General features: G+C 38.3%; 1 protein-coding gene and 1 long non-coding RNA gene across 51 annotated transcripts in view; one reads left to right on the top strand and one right to left on the bottom strand.

Annotated features, from left to right (window-relative positions):
* The window catches only part of RBFOX2 (RNA binding fox-1 homolog 2), a 272076-nt gene that overhangs the window by 22736 nt on the left and 229650 nt on the right, over positions 1 to 19690 (bottom strand). For 48 of the 50 annotated variants that reach the window (XR_002343804.2, XR_014845235.1, XR_014845234.1 and 45 more), the window contains 4 exon segments: positions 17210 to 17263; positions 6603 to 6695; positions 3720 to 3780; positions 45 to 98 (listed from right to left, as the gene is read on the bottom strand). Coding sequence is in view for 47 of the 50 variants with exons in the window: in XM_021090996.2 (XP_020946655.1) it covers positions 45 to 98; positions 3720 to 3780; positions 6603 to 6695; positions 17210 to 17263 (262 nt within the window). In the remaining 3 variants the exon portion in view is untranslated. 50 annotated transcript variants of the gene reach the window in all.
* Positions 45 to 7263, top strand: LOC146403137 (uncharacterized). The gene is made up of 2 exons (XR_014803085.1): positions 45 to 1624; positions 1954 to 7263. It is a non-coding gene; the product is annotated as an uncharacterized LOC146403137 (long non-coding RNA).

The raw sequence follows: 19690 nt of genomic DNA, 5'->3' as shown, positions 1-19690 counted from the left end.
TTTACATGCACATAAATAGCACAAAAGGAAAAATTAAATGCTACCTGCATACAACTCGGGACCATATACAGCTCCAACGACTGGGCTTAATTTCCAACCTGAAATGGAAGAGAGGACAAGGGGGGCATTTACGACTCCATGAGGATAAGGGGAAACAGGGAAGTCTCCTTAACTGTATCAAAATGAGCAGGATACCTTCCAGGAATGGATGTGGTAAGGATGAGACTGTATTACATAGAAGTCAAATCATTATGCTATACACCTCAACAGTGCTGTGTGTCAATTGCGTATTGATTAAAAAATTTTTTCCTTTTTGTCTTTTTTGGGCCACACCCGGGTCATACAGAAATTCCCAGGCTAGAAGTCGAATTGGAGCTGCAGCTGCTGGCCTGCACCACAGCTCATGGCAACGCCAGATTCTTAACCCACAGAGCAAGACCAGGGATAGAACCCACATCCTCATGGATACTAGTTGGGTTTGTTACTGCCGAGCCATGACGGGAACTCCTGTCTTCTAAGATTTTAATTTGTAATGAGCAAAAAAATATATATATATAAAAAAATTTGTAATGAGCACATTTAAGTTAATCAGACCTTTAAGCTAAATGTATCCATGAGCCTGCTGTTGAATGTTAGCTTAAACATTTATAAATTTTTAAGTATTTCCAAACAACATTAGGTCTGATGTCAAATTTATTTCTACATTCCCTTTCTTGTCTTTATAGAAATATGGTGAGTGGTGAAAAAAGAATGCAGTACTACTCACTGATAATTAAAGAAGAGCAGAATTTCATATGAAAACATTAATCATTAAATATTTGTTGAATTTTATACAAAATAAGCAAACATACAGTATGATTTTTCTGAAAGACTGGGTCTTTGATTTACTTCTTTTTATGACACTGTAACATTGTGCCACTGCTACTTTATAAATATGTAAATGGAAAGAAGAAAAGGCCATTTACCAGCTCTAAACTCTATGAGCAAAGACATAATTCAAGAGAAAACCCATTCATTCGGAATCAATCCAATCCTCCATTATTTTTTGTGTTCATAGACATGCCTCTTCATTATTCTGCATAAACATTTCAAAATCTGGGTTCAAATCCTACTGGGGTTGAAAAGCACAAATATTTCACAATGTCAGACAAACTGAGTGACTCAAAACTAACATGAGCTAAAATGTTGACAATTCATCAGAAGGCACCTAGCACACTCTTCAAATCTCTAACATGGGAGCTATAGGTTTCTAAAGTTTGGTTCTAGTAGGCTTGAATACTGATTTAGAGTAGTATTTATTCATTTTTATTTTTTAATTTTTTTGGCTGCGGCCGCAGCATGCAAGAGTTCCTGGGCCAAGGATCTAAGCCAAGCCACAGCAGGGACAATGTCAGATCCTTAACTGCTAGGCCATCAGGGAACTCCCTCAAATTATATTTAAAAATGAACTTTTCCTTTCTTACCAATGGCACTATTACTTAAGTACTCCCTTTAAATATAACGGATGTGGAGTTCCTGTCGTTGCGCAGTGGTTAACGAATCCGACTAGGAACCATGAGGTTGCAGGTTCGATCCCTGCCCTTGCTCAGTGGGTTAACGATCTGGCGTTGCCGTGAGCTGTGGTGTAGGCCGCAGACGCGGCTCGGATCCTGCGTTGCTGTGGCTCTGGTGTAGGCTGGTGGCTACAGCTCCAATTCGACCCCTAGCATGGGAACGTCCACATGCCGCGGGAGCAGCCCAAAGAAATAGAAAAAAAAAAAAGACAAATAAATAAATAAATATAACGGATGTATGTTGTTATAATATATTATTTTGTTTTTTTAGGGAAGCACCCACAGCATATGGAGGTTCCCAGGCAAGGGGTCGAATCAGAGATATTGCTGCTTGTCTATGCCACAGCCACAGCAATTCAGGATCTGAGCCCGTATCTGCGACCTACACCACAGCTCACAGCAATGCTGGATCCTTAATCCACTGAGTGAGGCCAGGGATTGAACCTGAATCCTCATGGTTACTCGTCAGATTCATTTCTGCTGAGCCACGATGGGAACTCCCCAATGGATGCAATTATAATAATGGCATATAATGGTACACTGTCAACAGTATTTTGAATACCTTTAGTTTTATACAATGGACAATGTATTTTTACAGGTGTTTGACTTTCACAAAACGAAAACCTAAAGAGAGCAATGATAGGTACCACCTCCAGGTCAATGAGTTACCACTACACTTCCCTGGGCTTCGTTTCCTAAATAATAAGCTAGGGATTTAGATTGCGATAATTTCTAAAGAGCCTTTTGGTAATTCTGTGCCTGACACTAGATAGATCTGAAAACATAATCAGATAGGTGAGGAAACTGGCCCACAGTCACAGCACAAAGTGGAAATCTAGAAACACAATCTCTGTCTACTCAGTTCCAGTCGGTAGCTTTTTCTGCCTTTCTCCCTGGATCTAAAGGAAGTTTGACATACCTGCCTGTCCTTCTTATTTTGTTTAAATGGGATTTTATCAAAATTATGGAAACTTCTTTCTGTGATAGCAATGAAAAGACGAAAACAAAAGGTAACGTGGAAGGTGGGGGCGCCCTAAGATACACCACTGATAAAATGGATGAGGAAAATGCAAATGATGCTCAATGCAAACTCTGCTGGTTTCCACCATCTATTTGAAAGGCCGAGCTACACATATTTACGGAAGACCTTCTGGGATACACTCAATACAAGTACACCTCTACCAGCACAGACTCTGGCAGGAGGTTCAAATGCAATTAAAAGGGAGAAATGCCCTTTTTTACTCTACATAAAATCTTACACAGAACTCTAAAATATACAGCAGAGAAGGAGGTCCACCAGGGAGGAGCTGTAGGGCTCAGGACCCCATCCATTTGGTTTTTTTCTTTTTTTCGTCCAACAGGGACCAAACCCCTGTAGTACCACATATTAAAATGATATCGTAGCTCACTCAGAGAATATGTGTCTAGATTGAATCAGACAACTGAAGCTAAGTTCTGTTTTTGTTAGACAAAATATTCACAGAAAAATTCCCTCTTGACAAGAAATTTATAAAACTCACAATATAACCTGTAGTCATGAAATAAAAGAGAAAACATGTGCGTGCATGCACGTGGGCATACACACACACACACACACACACACACACACACACACACACACACAGCCTTGGCTGTTACCTCTAGAGCATTCCTTTAAAAGGAGAACAAGGGATCAAGAATTAGTCTGCTTAAACTGGCACAACATTTTAAATCAACTACACTTTAATTTGAAAAAAAGTAAAAAAAAAAAAAAAAAGAATTATTCTGGTCATGCTCAGTTAAGTAGGAATGAGGAGTAAAAGCGGGGGTTGGTGAGCACCCGGGGCAGGGTGGGGGGCCTCATGGACAAGACTTACATATTATGAAGCACTATGGCAGCTAAAAAAGAGGCTGCCCAAGTGGGACCAGACTTGGGTTAACAGGTAACCTCAAAGGACATGTTCACACCGTATAAAGTGCACTTACCTGAGACGGTAACTAACACCTTAATAGCTAAAAAAAAAGGTCACTTGCAAAAATTAACTCTCCTAGGGAAACAAAATACTTCAACATAAATGAAACAACTCAAGAATGAAATCAAGAGAGAGTCTTTGATATCTGCAAAAAGTTCATCTATCTATACAAGAATACATGACATCTTTCTGGAGGTGATGTGTAATCTCTTACCATTTGCATACGGTGTGACCATCTTCTTATTGGTCATTACACGTGCCGTGGCGTTATTCACCTGAAGACAGAAAGTAGAAAGGAGGGCAGGGAAGAAGGAGAGCACATTAAGGAATACGGAGGTGCTTATCCAACAACCAACAAGGTATTCAGTTTAAAATGTAAATTTCAGAGAGCAATGATTTGAATAATTAATATAGCAATATAAAATATTAACATATAGTATTTTAATTAAAGTACTTATTATTAAATGAGGCAAACAAGAGAAAAATGCAGTTTCTCGGTCTCCAAGTGGAAAACTAGGGCTACTTTTATCAACCAGGGCTCCAAAGAAAAAGGACATTTTCCAGCTCTTTGGCGCTCTCTTAAACAGAGAAGTCTTTGCATTGAGGGAAAAAAGGAAAAGAGTAAATTGGGGATAACTCTGTACATGAACTTTGAAGTTCATTAATAAAACAGAGGCTTTTGCCACATTGGTTGGGAAGTGGATTTACAGGAAGATGGGGGTGGGGGGGGAACCATGGATTTCACCTGTTCAGCATTTTTTGTATGCTTGTATAAGATTTTACTGTTTGAAGTCAGTAAACAAATATAAGGACTTATATTCCCATGTTGACAGACTTCAGGACCGTTCTGAATTTTCTAGATTATGTGGTCTATCCATTTAAGAAGAAAAGTTTTCAGAACGCCTTTAAATTAGGCACTTAAAAGAAGTGAAAAAATAAAGCTTATGTTTTCTTTTATGGTACACTCCACCCTCATCAGAGAACCGCATAAGTTAAAGCACCCTCAGTGCTAAGGTAAGCCGGGGTTCCCAAGCCGGTGCTGATGGAAAAAAGATGATGGCACTTAGAAGCCAGGATACTGCAGCCCAGCGTCAGAATCAGCCTCAAAGCTCTTGGCAAGGAGGGTAGAGCCTTACCACGAACTTGATAATATACTGTGTTGTGATATATAAAAACAGGCCATTTTAAAAAAAGAATTATAAAACATACAAAATGCAAATATGTATCATTTCACCTCTAGGGATTTACAGTATGTGAAATTTGCATGGCAAGAAATCCATTAGCAAAAAAAATAAAAATGTTTTTTAAGGCAGATTTGGAACCAAAAATGTTTTAATATATCTTTCAGGATTTGTATAGTGATAATCTTCCCATGTGAGGAAAAGAGCTTGAAACTCCATTTACTCCAGTTTGACCCACCAAATCATATAAACATTTCACATTTAAAAAGAAAGAATGGGATACAACAATGATGAGACTGAGAGCATGCAGTTAAAAAACACACACACACAAATAAAAGAAAGAAAAAAACAATCAATTTTGGAAAGAAGGGAGAAAGTGAAGAGCGAGGCTCTCACAGACAAGGATTAGAATGGGGCAAGAGCTTCCACTAGCCGCTAGAGCAGAAAGCACCCAAGCACTTAAAGGAAAAATGGCCAGAACCAATCAGAAATCACCAGTCAGCAAAAGAGACCAATAGCTGCACAGAACAGAGAAGGGGTGGGGAGGGAGGGGGCAGGGCTAGGAAGAGAGCTGGGGTGAGGAGAACACAAATGCGGGGAAGAGTACAGAGAAAGTCAGGGAGGCCAAGGCGGGCAGGAGAGAGAGCTGTCAAGGGCCAAGAAAGAACAGTCACAGCTACAAACAGAGGTCTGGGAAGGAGGGAAAGGAGGAAAGGAAGTGGGGGCAGGAGGTGCATTAATAAAACCAGCCAAACTGGAGTTCAGTAACTCTGAGTAAGATGTGCAAGGGGAAAAAAATCACCATGACGTCAGTACTCAAACAGCTCAGACTGCTACCAAACAATATGTACATCCAAAGTCCAGGCGGCATTACTCAACAGCAGTGAAAATAAAAGGGGGAAAGGAAAAGGAAGAGGAACAAGTCAAATCACATTTTGTAGTGTTAATGTGAGATGGCAGATGGACTTTTTCTTTCTTATTTGTTTGTAATTACATTATAAAAAAGCTTCTTCTCTAGTGCTTTTGATTCACTTACCGCCAACGGGCACCATCGCCAGCATTGTGTATAGTTACCATGGAAAGAGTGAGTCAAGTGAAGGGCCCTAAATGCTAAACCATTGGAAAGGGAGGGGGGGAAAAAAAAGCAAAATATGCAGACATCTTACTCAAAATGGTGGCTTTTATATTTCATACTTTTAAAAACTGGGAAGGGGGAAAGGAGCCAGTTAACCTTCACCGCGTAGTGAAAAAGGGCTGGGGAGCAACAAGTGGCCGACTCACTCCCAGTGCTAGTGCATCCAGCAGGCAGCCATCAAACCCTCTGGTGAGGATTCATCCATTCACTTGAAATTCCCGGTATTAAGTACAGTTAAAAGCCACATGAGTTTTGGAATCTCCTCCCACTCCCCAACAACCTCTATCTAACCTTTATTCCCTACTTATCACATGTATGTGGAGGTGAACTGGCCTCCCGAGAGAGAGAGGATATTGGCTGGCCCCTTGATTCATTACAGGACCCATTTCTAAATTGGACAGTTTTAAAGACATTTTATACGTTAGTTTTATTTTGGCCTGGTTACAGGAATTCGGAGTCTCGCAAACTGAAGCAAAGGAAAAAAATCAAGAGAGTAGAAGGATGGACATTTCGGAGGAAAAAAAGTAAATGAAAAACAAGTACACATACATACACACAGGGGTAAATCAAAATTAAATCCCCCAAACCACCAAAAATGGGGGGGGGGAGAGAAGTGTTACTTTTATGCATTTTAGAGCAAGAAGGTGAAGGACACAGAGACACAAACACACACACACACATACACAAACAAGACAGGGTTCCAAATGTGAAATAGGTGAGGCAATACATAAAAAGAGAAATAAAAATATAAACCAGAAATTGAATTATTGAAGACATGCACCTCGATTTTACGGCCCTCTACCACGGTGCCGTGTAATTTCTCCCTGGCCCTGTCTGCATCAGCACTATTCTCGAAAGTTACGAACCCGAATCCCTGCATGCAGCGGGAGAAGGGGGGAAAACATGCACATCGTTATATTGAAATACTGATCTCTCAGTAAATAGAACAAAAATATCACAGTATGAAACTGACATCAGCAACAACTCAGCAATACTCTCCCAAAGTCACATTTTCGGTCCATGCATATTTTGTAAAGGGAAATCAAATCTGATAAAAGAATAAAGAACTGCAGTAGTAGTCATAATACTAATTGTAATCATGTAATTAACAACAATAATAACAATAATAAAATGAAACATAAAGCATGTGAGGCCAGACCAAAATTAAGGTACAGAGTTACTCGGGTCAAACCATTCAACCAAGAATCTGAGCATTTAGGGAAAAAAAAAAAACAAAACCTACCTTTCTTTCTTAATTCAGGTTCCTTTATGTAAGACTAAAAACACTTAATTAAATCTATCATTACCCAGTAACTTTTACATGAAACAGGACATTTAGGGGCAAGCTTTGTGTGAGTTTTCTTTCTTTCTCTTTTTTCTAAAGGAGGTCTAATTGTTTTAGGCCCACTCTTCTGGCTGCTTCTATCCCCATCAGCTCCTTTGGGAACAGGATAATTTCAGCCAACGTGTTGATGTGAACCTCCATGGGGCTGGGTGTGGAAGAGGAGAGCACACGTGTTTGTCCAAACATAAATGTCACTAAGCAGTGGTCAAGCGTGACGTGCCGTCAATGCTAATTTTATTTTACCTTATTTTATGTTTTTACAGCTGCACCCGGCATATGGACGTTCCCAGGCCAAGGGTCAAATCTGAGCTGCAGCTGGGGCCTACGCTACAGCCATGGCAACACCAGATCTGAACTGCATCTGTGACCTAGGCAGGGACCTTAACCTGCTGAGCCACAATGGGAACGCTAATGCTAATGTTAAATGACCAGACGGGCACTTAGAATAAAAACACGTTCAGCTGAATTTCAGAAAACTGCTCATCCAAGTTTGTCTAAATTACACTCTTGCTGAAGTCTACATCTGCTGCTAAATATATCTAATTTTTTGTATATAGAGAAAAGGAAGAGTCAAAGGCCATGGGAGTGAGATCTATTTAGCGACCTCAGTTGTATACTATTCAACAGGAAAAGGATACCAGAAAACAGCAATGCGGCTGCTACTCAGAGTTAGGATTAATTTACTCTGTCCACTGTAGACGCTGAAAAACAAACCAACAAACCGACCAACAAACCATGGAACTTTATTAAGTAGAAAAAGCAGGAGAGCAGGGAGTTAACCCACTTTACTCCTTTGCTCACATTAAATCTGAAAAGACTACGTCATGATCACACCACCAATTTCAACGCTTGTATACCCTAAGACTATCTCATAAAGCATTGTATCGGTTCCACTCCAGGTGCTGTTTTTCTCTCTCCACTCTGTCACTATAAAAGTTTCCCAAGCTATTTGCCTCTGCAGAGTAGTTAACTTTGAATTTTCTGAGAAAGGCCTCGTGTCTCAAAGCCTTCACTGTTCCCCTACATTCTTTGCCTATACCACTGTAGGATAACCTGAACCCTGTAAGTTTTACTGAAGTTCTGCTCTGCTGCTTCATGCCGTGAGTACTCCTATATATACAAGACACATTCTCGACCGACCAAGATGGTAAAGAACATGCGTTGCTCAGTAAGGTTTTATAAAAGCAACTCCACCATTTGGAAGCATCCGACTACTAGGTATTCTAAATGAGTATATGGTTGGGTGGCAAATCCATGGAGGATTCCAATGGATTATCTCTACCTTCGACTTGGGCATCACCACAAATACTCCAGAAAGTGAAATTCTAAGCTGATAGAAAATTTAAAAAACATATGTAGCTTAAGATGGAATACTATGGGTAATTTTAACTAAAAATGTCTCAACAATATAAATGTGTTGAAAATATGAGTGGGAACACATTTTCAGAAACAAATGTCAACACATTATAGCCACTTTGACAACTCAAGGTATACAGGGCAAGTCACTAATTAAGTATTCATTTGTCACCTACACCAACACCCAGTGAAGATAAGAAGCCCGTTCTCCAACCCTGGAGAATCCTCCAATGGGAAAGTTAAACCTTTTACAAGTGGTTACAGACACACAAACACACATACACACATACTTGTTTGTCTTTTAAATACACCCATGGGGTATAAAGGATAAATCTGTTGGTTTCCTTTTAAGGGTAAAGAAAGTGGATCAAATTGAGGTTAAGCACCCAAGCGCCTGCAAGGCCCAGAACACCAACAAGGTCTTTTTTCTTCCAGGCAAATTTTTCCTACAGCTAATGGTGAAAAAATTAGAAATTATGCTTTGAAATCAAAGTTCAGTATTCTATTTACTAAACTACCATTTCTTCTAATTTCCTTTTTCAAATCTAATTGCTCATTGTGTTCTATGACCCTCCTTTCTGTAATGTGTTGATGGAACATTGGTGACACAGTGACTGCATCTAAAAGAATGCAGGATATATTATAAGTATTGGCATCTTATAGCCAGCAAATGACAAAGTTTAACATTAAAGTCTGCTTGTGTAAGATTTTCTCAGTATGACTTCAGTTTTCTGGAACAGAGTTTCACTTTCAAATTTTTAAAAGTATTTCATAAAGAAAGGTGTTTATACACCAAAGGAAATGCTAATTAAGATACCAAAAACCTAAAGACGAAGCAAGCTTACAGGCACATTTACCTAAGGTAAGAGGAGGCAGAAGGCTTGTTGATACTTTGAGACTTCCTGAGAAGAAATGCAGAGGTAAGAAGATTTCTTTCTTGCCTTGGAAGATAAATAGACCTTGTATCAGACAGAATAGCAGTCCCCCAAAGTGGTCCATGTCCTAATCCCCTGAACCTGCGAATATGTTACCTTACATGGCAAAAGGGATTTTGCAGATGTGATTAAATTAATGATCTTAAGATAGAGAGATTATCCTGGATTATCTGGTGAGCCCAGTGTAATCGCAAGGATGCTTAGAAGGGAAAGAGGGAAAGAGGAGGGCCAGAATCCGCGTGCAGCAGCCGGAGAAAGCTGGGTGGGCTGCGGCTGGCTCTCAAGATGGAAGGGGGGCTACAGGCTAAGGAATGTGGCCAACCCAGAAGCCAGGAAAGGCAGGGCAGTGGATCATCCCGTCCAAGCCACCTGAAGGACTGCAGCCCTCATTTTAGCCCAGTGAGACCCACTTTGGATCTCTGACCTCCAGAACTGTAAGATAACAAATCTGTGTGGTATTAAGCCACCAAGTAAGTTTGTGATAACTGGTTCAGAAGCACTGGGAAATTATACCTCTCAGAATTAAAGTCTGTGATTAAGAAGGTGAGAGGCATAACTGGCATTTTTGGAGTGTTGTCCTTAAATATTTTCCTCTTGAGTGGAACCTTCACACAGAGGACTTTCCATCAACTCTATTTTCTGCTTATCTGTCACATTTACAATTTGGTTTTAAGAATACTAACTCAAATAAAACTTGAAAAAAATTTCAATGTACTGTTTCTTAAATAAAATTTAGCATTTCTGAAAATGTGCCAGGAATTGGGCTAAGGATATTCAAAGACTTAAAAGAAGTTACTAATAGGAAAATGTGCATATGTGAAATTTTTTAATATCCTTTTTATTCTTGGAAATCTAATTCACATTAAGTTTCATCATTTGGAGCTCTTGCTTTAAAAACAAATTTTGTTACAATTATGTCCTAACCTAACACCTTTTCCTTTGTAACATGATCATATAATGTATCAACAGGGAAATACAATAATATAATAACATAATAACTTTGAAGAGCTACAAAGTTAGACTCAATAAAAGTAAATATTTCAGGTAGGTAGGAAGATAAAGAACAGATAAACAAAAAGTAAATTTGTATGTTTATTTATAAAATAATGTTGACATATTTCTCTATACCAGCACTATCTGACAAATATAATGTGAGCCACACACATAACTTCAAATTTTCTACTAGCTACATTAAAAAAGTAAAAACAGGTGCAACTAATTTCAATAATATACTTGAAGCTGTACTGGGTAAATAACAATTAGAAAATAATAACAAAAAATAAAAATAAATAAATATAAATATTTCCCAACAAGCAATATCATAAAAAAATAATAATATATTTGATTTAACCCAGTATATACAACATAGTATGATTTCAACATGGCATCATTATAAACCCATTATTAGTGAGATGTTTAACATTCTTTTTGTGTGTGTGTGTGTATGTGTGTGCTAAGTCTTTGAAATTGGTGTCTATTTTACATTTAAGGCACATCTCAGTTTAGACCTCCCACATTTCAAATGTTCAATACGGCCACCGCCCTGGACAAGGCAGGTCTACACCCTTTAAACTCTGACCCGGGGCTCTCAGTTCACAAAGTTCTTCTGTGTTAATAATTTAAGAACACCTGTGCTACATTCATGATTTACCAGCTACCTTAGTTGCCTTTCAGAAACTGAAGGATGGTATGTTTATCAGGTGTATGGTTGTGGTTAAAACTTATACAGAGTGTGACAAAAATTTTATCATCTGCCTTGACATTCATCTGTCATCAAGGGCATATGGAGCCGAGTAACTGTCACCTTTTTAGTCTGGCCTCAAACTGCGATAAATAACAAGCAATAGGGTGAGCAATGTGAAAACATTTTAAAATTTGTATAATCTTTGAATTTTTCCATCTCAGAAAAATGAGAAAGAAAATTTACCATGTAACTTTTAAGGGAGAAATCAAAAGCAGACGGTTCTCCTGGGTATGGCCAGAACACAGAAATTAAAAAATAAATAAAAGAAAAACAAAACTAAAACCCATAAAATGGTAACAAAAGAAAATAAACTACCACTTTTGGAAATACATGCACTGTTAATTCAGTTTTAAGTATAATGAAAAACATTTAATCTCAACATTACCCATCAAATTTTACTGAAAATCACAAATGCCTACTTAGTGTAATTTCAAAGGTAGTCTTTTGACCATATTTGGAAAGAAATAAGGGAAATTTTTTCTTATAAATTCCCTTTGCATAAAATCAATGTCAGGGAAATAGGAGAGAAATTACAGCAGATTCCCTGCGTCTGAGGAATGGGAATAGAGGTTTTATCTTCTCAAACTTTCCTAAACTTTAACTTCCAGTCTAAACTTAAGCCTAGCCCAAACCCAGATACCCATCATTCCAGAAATCCACCTGAGAGAAGTAATGAGAACAGAGTAACTAAAAATCTGCTGGAAATCTCACAAATTGTTGTGCTCTGTTTTGGAGACCTTCAGTGGACTTAAGAATTGACACTGCCTGAAGAGGTGAGGAGCTTCTACACATTTGGTATTTGTAATACACATCCCTTCAAAAGTGACAGCTATACTCACAATGTGTTGACAAAACCTTATGGGCGTTCCCGTTGTGGCTCAGCGGTAATGAACCCCACTAGTACCCATGAGGACACAGGTTAGATCCTTGGCCTCGCTCAGTGGGTTAAGGATCTGGCATTGCTGTGGCTGTGGTGCAGGTCGGCAGCTGCAGCTCTAAGTCTACCCCTAGCCTGGGAACTTCCATATCCCACAGGTGTGGCCCTAAAAAGCAAACAAACAAAACAAAAACTTTATGAAAAATATAAATGTTTAAATCTGTGGATTTCTTTTTAAAATAAGCTTGATATTTATTACAAACAAATTGTTATAGGACTGAGTGATAATGAACAGGATGGTGAAAGGTCTGAATTTCAACAACGGAATAAACTCTCTGTCCCTAAAAGTATCCAGCAGATTGTGATGGAACATGATGGAGGATAATGTGATATATATATATGGCTGGGTCACTTTGCCGTACAGTAGAAATTGACAGAGCACTGTAAATCAACTATAATGGAAACAATAATCATAAAATTAAAAAAAAAAAAAAGAATACAAAAAAAGTATCCAGCAGAGAATACACAGTGAAGAGTCCTGGTTATTAAACAAGGTGACCACTGTTTAGGGTTCTGTTTAAGACTCTGAGAAGACTGGAAGGAAATGCACGAGAATATTGTGAATATTCTCCTTAATGAATTGTGCATGCTTTTTTCCTTCCTATTTCTAATTCATGTTTGTCTTTTTTTATAATGCTTCCTTAAAAAGTGCTTTTGAAAAGTTGTTACTCAAAGGATCTACAAGGAGAGTGGCAATATAATTTATTGTTCAAACTAGGGCACTTTGAGGGAGAGAGGGGATATTATTAATAATTATGCTATGGCAACAGGTATAAACTGGGAACTATGTAGGATAAATGAGGGTATATGGCTGCTCTCTCTACAGTATCTTCTTACTGTTTGTATTAATACTTTGTCATGACCGGTGCAATCTGGAAAATCAATAAAGCTATGCATAGCTGTATAGTCATTTTTCCAGATTCTTTTTTTTTTTTTTTTTTTTTTTTGGTCTTTTTGCCATTTCTAGGGCTGCTCCCATGGTATATGGAGGTTCCCAGGCTAGGGGTCTAATCAGAGCTGCAGCCACCAGCCTATGCCAGAGCCACAGCAACGAGGGATCTGAGCCGCATCTGCAACCTACACCACAGCTCACGGCAACGCTGGATCCTTAACCCACTGAGCAAGGCCAGGGATCGAACCCTCAAGCTCATGGTTCTTAGTTGGATTCATTACCCACTGAGCCACGACGGGATCTCCCATTTTCCTAGATTCTATTTGAATATGTTAGTTAATTTTTTGTTAGGGGTGCCATTTTTCATCACATATCTTAACTGAACATTTTCAAAAAGATGGTCTATTTTGCTTCAGTTAATCAAAGAAAAATTAAATGGCTGATTGTTTTTTATAAAGGAGTGGGGAGTAAAAAGATGATTTTCAAAAATCACATGAAATAATTTATATATCTATATACACATGTGCACATAAATGATTTAAATTCACTCCATAAAAATAAAATTTGGAATATGAAGGTCAAAGAAGAAAGAAGGAAAATAGTCAACAACAGAGAAACGACCACCTCCTGGAGCACAGAAAATCTACTCTCCAGGCAAGCTGGAAGGTAGAACACCACAGGCGGGGAAGGAAAGGGCAGGGCAGAAAAACAGTGTTCACTTATGTGTACAACCGAGTATCATCTCAAAACCAGGGCCAAGAATTTCATCAGAATAAGACATGGTGTAACAAAGGATTGCTTTTTGTTTTGTGGTCATTTATTTGGTTAAAAACTGTTCTACTGTAAATATTACTTATCTCTAAAAACTTGGCTTTTCCATTACTGTTTCAAAAAAAAATTCAATAAAGCTAATTTCTGTACAGAAAAGCACTCTGTTAAGACTGAGCAATTCTTTTTTTTGGCCATGCCTGAGGCACGTGGAATGTGGAAGTTCCTGGGCCAGGGGTCAGATCCATGCCACTGCTTCAGTGCCAATGTTGGATCCTTAACCTACTGAGCCAAAAAACCCTCCAAGAGTGAGCAATTCTTAACAATGGAACCACAGGAGTCTCTTCTTCTCTGATTCCTTTCAAGACATACTGTAATTTTAGACACAAAAGAAACGAGAAACTAAACTTAATTTACAAAAAGAAAAATACTCATTAATTTATCTTAGGTGGATTCCAGAAGGGGCATCTAGGTTTTGATGCCAAAATTAATCTCTAGCCCATTCCAGCAAAGAACTTTAGATAACAGTTAAGAAGGGCAAAGATGAAGTCAGGTTTTGTACCAGTTCTGGAAGGTAATTCTGAATTCTGTACTTTGTTCTAAAAACATTTTCCAATTAGTACATGGTCTGACTACCCTTCAGCAGCCCAAAGAAAAAGGGGCAGTGAGGACACAGCATCAAGCTGAGAGAAGCAGCATATACTCTGGGTTTTGAGAAAAGAGAAAAGGAAGGCTTGTGTCATTTAAAAAGAAAATTACAGGGGAGAAGCAATTGAATTGGGTAAATTAAAAAATTTTGGGTAGTAGGCAAATCCTTGAAGTCAATGGAAGAAGCCTTAGAAAGATCAATTTCCTTTGCTTCACAAGAATTCAATCAAATTATTTTCTTGGTAAGGAGCAAGTCCTCAATGCCTGATGGAATTATACTGGGCTTCCGGTTGTTAGTCTCACTAAGAATATTCCAGACACATACACTTAAAACAAAAAATATTTTAACTATCAGTTTAAGATAAACAGTGTGGTCAATAATTTTCCTGATTTCACATTCATGTGCTTCTCATCTCTAAACCATTGTTATTTTTCTATCTTGTATCTAAAAAGGTCATAAAAAATAAAAGCAAACTATTCAACAAAGGAACAGAAATCCATTGTGAGGAAATTACAAGTATAAATTGTTTTACTGGTTACAGCTTGAATAGATGTCACTTTAAAAATACTTACCAAGTTAAGTGCTGGAGAAAATTCTGTATAAGCATATTATTTTTTTTTTGTTTTAACTGAAAACTGGAAGCTTAGGGTATAATTACCTCTTTAATAATTAACAAATAATGATTACAGTCAGAATTAAACACTTTTAGTGTTGATGCATTCTATAAAGGAAGGGAATAATAGTCAGGAGCATTAGAAAAGTGCACACATTTTCATTAGCAGAGATGGGGGCAGGAGGTATATGTAATTCTGTAGATATGTTATTTTTATTTTGTTGTCCTTTTAGGGCCACTCCTGTGCAGCACATGGAGGATCCCAGGCTAGAGGCTGAATCGAGCTACAGCTGCCAGCCACAGCCACAGCCACTCCAGATCCAAGCCTCGTCTGTGACCTACACCACAGCTCACGGCAACACTGGATCCTTAACCCACTGAGAAAGGGCAGGGATCGAACCAGTATCCTCATGGATGCTAGTCAGATTCGTTTCCACTGAGCCACGATGGGAACTCTCTAGATATGTTATTAATTCCCAAAGTATAGTGAATTTGGAGCAGGAAACTGAAGAGAGGGAAATATTAATTAACTTATTTATTTGCTTTATTTAGCTTTCCTCAAATTAACATTCTTAGAAATTAAATCATAGCCAAGGGCTATTTTCAAGGCTCATTAGAGATGACCAAATGAAAATTAATTCAAAAAGTGGTCTAACCTAAAAATGCAAATAGAACCTAACATGGCAAGGTAGATATTTACAAGCTTGGCCCTAGCTGATTGTGTCCGTGAAGTGTATCTCATTTGCGGAGGAGAAAGAAAATTCTCAAATACAACTTTATGAAAATCAGTTCATCAAATATTTTTTCACAACACCGTTTCAAGACTCTACCATTCCTTAATTCCTAAAAGTACTGCTGCTTATTTTGGTGCAGAAAAGTTCTAAATCATATAGATTAGAAATTTAAAATAGTAAATTACTAGGCGAAAGTAAGTTTTAATGAAAACGTTCAGTTCTTATACAGAACACATTTAAGAAGAGAATACATACATCAAATTATACAGGGTTACTGTATTTATTCTTATGCAAAAACCCCTAACTCTCCCTATTTGTAATGGAAGCGACTCAGTCCTGAAGTTTACCTGAGTAGAACTTAAAGTGATGAATACCTGAGTCACCACTCCCTGTTTTTAAACCTCGTCAAAATTTTTTGAAAAGAGAAAGCAAATTAACCGAATAAATGATGTTCTAAGCACTCTGAGGTCACTTTGAAGTTTGATTGCTAAAAGCTGAATTGTTCTGATAGAATTCAGACTAGAATTCTCACAGAATTTCACTTTCTTTTTTTCTTTTTGTCTTTTGAGGGATGCACTTGCGGCATGTGGAGGTTCCCAGTCTAGGAGTCTAATCGGAGCTGTAGCCGCCGGCCTACGCCACAGCCGCAGCCACGCGGGATCTGGGTCACGTCTGCAACCTACCCCACAGCTCACAGCAATGCTGGATCCTTAACCCACTGAGCGAGGCCAGAGACCGAACCCGCAACCTCATGGTTCCTAGTCGGATTTGTTTCCCCTGTGCCACAACGGGAACTCCGAATTTCATTTTTTTTTTTTTTTTTCCAGTCTTCTCTCTCTTCCTTTAAAATGAGAAGCTTAGGCCAAATTTAAACCCAATAAAGGACTGGCGGGACTGGTGTGTCCTACAGCCTTTCTTCCTCATGGCTACATTCTCCCTCAAACCGCCCTTGTTTCCACCCCTTCAGCTTCCAGATTTAAGGTTTAGAGAAAAGTTTTGGCTATGGGGTAGCTTATGTTCAGAGATGATCTAATCAAGCTAGTTAGGATTTTTGTTTGTTTTACTTTTTAGGGCTATTCCCTTGGCATATGGAGGTTCCCAGGTTAGGGGTGGAATCAGAGCTGTAGCTGCTGGTCTACACCACAGCCACAGCAACATGGGATCCGAGCCACGTCTGTGACCTACACAAGAGCTCAAGGCAACGCCGGATCCTGAGCAAAGCCAGGGATCAAACCCACATCCTCATGGATACTAGTTGGGTTCGTCACTACTGAGCCACAACGGCAACTCCCTAGATAGAATATTTTTCGTAGGCTTGAAAAATAGCTTAAATTTTCTGACTCCTTACTATATGAAATGAAACAAAACTAAAAAGAAACCAAGCACAAGCATACTGAAAACTAAACGGAGCTTACCTTAGAGCCACGTTCATTAAAGATTATTTCTACATCTAGGATTTTGCCAAACTGCTGCAGAGACAAAAATACAAACATTTATTTATGGTCAGCTTTTTATCCATATACTTTACTTTCTTCTGAAAAAGGAATAGGTGTTTTTTTCCCCTTTACTTATTTAACTTCAATTTTTCTATTTGCTGAAAGGTCCCAAAAACAGGTACAGATTTTTCCTCATCATTGAGCTGATAATTTCTTCTTTTAAATTCACTTACATGTGCATTTTTCACATCTATATAGTGGAAGCTGTTTTCAGAAGCTATTCACAGAGAGTGTCTCCCTATTATATACTTCTTCCTGACTGCATCTCTAACTTTTGAAATGTCTGTTTTTTGTTTTTGTTTTTGTTTTTGTCTTTTCTAGGGCCGCTCCCGCGGCATATGGAGGTTCCCAGGCCAGGGGTCGAATCGGAGCTGTAGCTGCCAGCCTACGCCAGAGCCTCAGCAACGCAGGATCCGAGCCGCATCTGTGACCTACACCACAGCTCACGGCAACGCCGGATCCTTAACCCACTGAGCAAGTCCAGGGGCCGAACCTGCAACCTCATGGTTCCTAGTCGGATTCGTTAACCACTGAACCAGGACAGAAATTCCTGAAATGTCTGTTATAAGTAGTAAATTCTAAATAGAAAAATATACTATTGAAGGCTATTTATCTTTCCTCCCCCACCTTATGTTCACTGGGAAAAAATAGAAAATATAAACAAAAAGGAAAAGGGAAACAGGAAATGAGATCATCTGTAATCCCACCATCTTTTTCTTTTTTTTTTTTTGGCTGCGCTTGCAGCGTGTGGAAGTTTCCAGGCCAAGGAAGAACTTGCGCCACAGCAGCGACCTGAGCTGCTGCAGTGACAGCTCCAGATCCTTAACCCACTGCACCACAAAGGAACTGTGTAATTCCACCGTCTTAACATTTCGATACCCAGCCTTCCTGGCTTTTCCTTAGGCATATATATATATATATATATGTTAATAAAAATATATATAAATATATAAAACATATATATGTAACTACACATACATATAACTATATAACTATAGATATCTCACACTACACATACTGCTTTTACTTTTTTAGAACTTAATATACTATAGCTTTCTAAATCATGAAATATATATGTGTTATCATTTCTATAGGTTACATGCAATTTTCCAGCATACCAAACATTTGTGGACATTACGGATAGTTCTGTTTCTTTGCCATTTTAATATTTCTGCAATGAATATCATCAAGAATATTTATATAATAACTTTCTTTTGTAATTATTTAAATATTTTAACATTTGGAAAATCAAACAAATCTAAAAACACAAAACCCAAATAACTATTGTGAGAGTATAGCTGATGGGGCATACACAAAACACAAACACAGTAATCACCTGGAGGAGAGGTATATACAAAGTGACAAAACTACCTGTTTTAATCAACACCTGGATGAACTGACTTGAAGGAATGTGCAGTAAATCTCCAGGCACCTTTTTTGGCTCACACTTCCCTTTGAGTACTGGACTCACAGACCCAATTATCTATTTTAATTGGATTGCAAGGCAGACTTTGGGAAATGTGAAAAAACTAAAAAATGAAAAGTGCAAAACAGAAATCATGTTTTCTTCTTGGTCTGAATTATTACCATCTTTATCAAGAAACATGTATTACTAGAAAAAAAGAAAAGAAGCCACCACCACAACCACCACCAAAAAACCCCAAAGCAAAAACCAAACATGTATGAAGAGCCTAAGTTTTCTAGGGTAAGAGTCCTGGGTTTGATTCTAGTTTCAGCATTTAATATAAAATTAGAAAAATCAAGAGAAGATGGAAATGTCATATTTTCATAGGAAGGAGGGCATTTTGCTTTATTTCTTTGTCTGTCCCCCAAACTGAGATTTGTAGGGTGTTTTAGAGTTTGTTTTCTTTTAACGTTTTCCAATTGGACCTTACAACATCCTTCCAGAGTACAGACTGCCTTCCTTTAATGGTTAAGGACTTTGAGACTGAAAGAAGGCACTAATCCAATTTGCAGAGCTAATAAAATCTGGCATGCAATCTTGCTTTTTACCAATGCCACTGTCCTTCTAGGTACCAACATGTACTAACCACGTGGGAGAAGACAGCAACCAGGTATTCTTTGCAAGGAAAATTTCATGCATTTTTTGCACTTAGTGTCCAATGGTAAGGGCATAATGCATTTCAAGAAATCACTGATACCTGGCCTAGGCACATCTTTAGTGGACTCTATTTTTCTGACTCAAGAGAAGACACACTTCTGAAAGACAAGAATGTACTCCGCTTTTCACAGCCCTCCAGAGATTAAGGTTCCATATTATCTCTGATAATTCAGTAGAAAACTTAACAACTTGTACTCCTGAAAAGTTTTTTCTTAAATGTCACCTACATTCTTTATCCTGCCTTTCATATTTTCTGTTCTCTCTTTTCTGCAGAGATG

This window comes from Sus scrofa, chromosome 5 (genome assembly GCF_054392235.1).
Source record: "Sus scrofa isolate SSC_HxYL_T2T_F1_AM1 chromosome 5, Sscrofa_HxYL_maternal_Yorkshire_Landrace_v2.0, whole genome shotgun sequence".
In the NCBI taxonomy this organism is placed as follows: domain Eukaryota; kingdom Metazoa; phylum Chordata; class Mammalia; order Artiodactyla; family Suidae; genus Sus; species Sus scrofa.
This window is presented reverse-complemented; position numbering and strand designations above follow the sequence as displayed.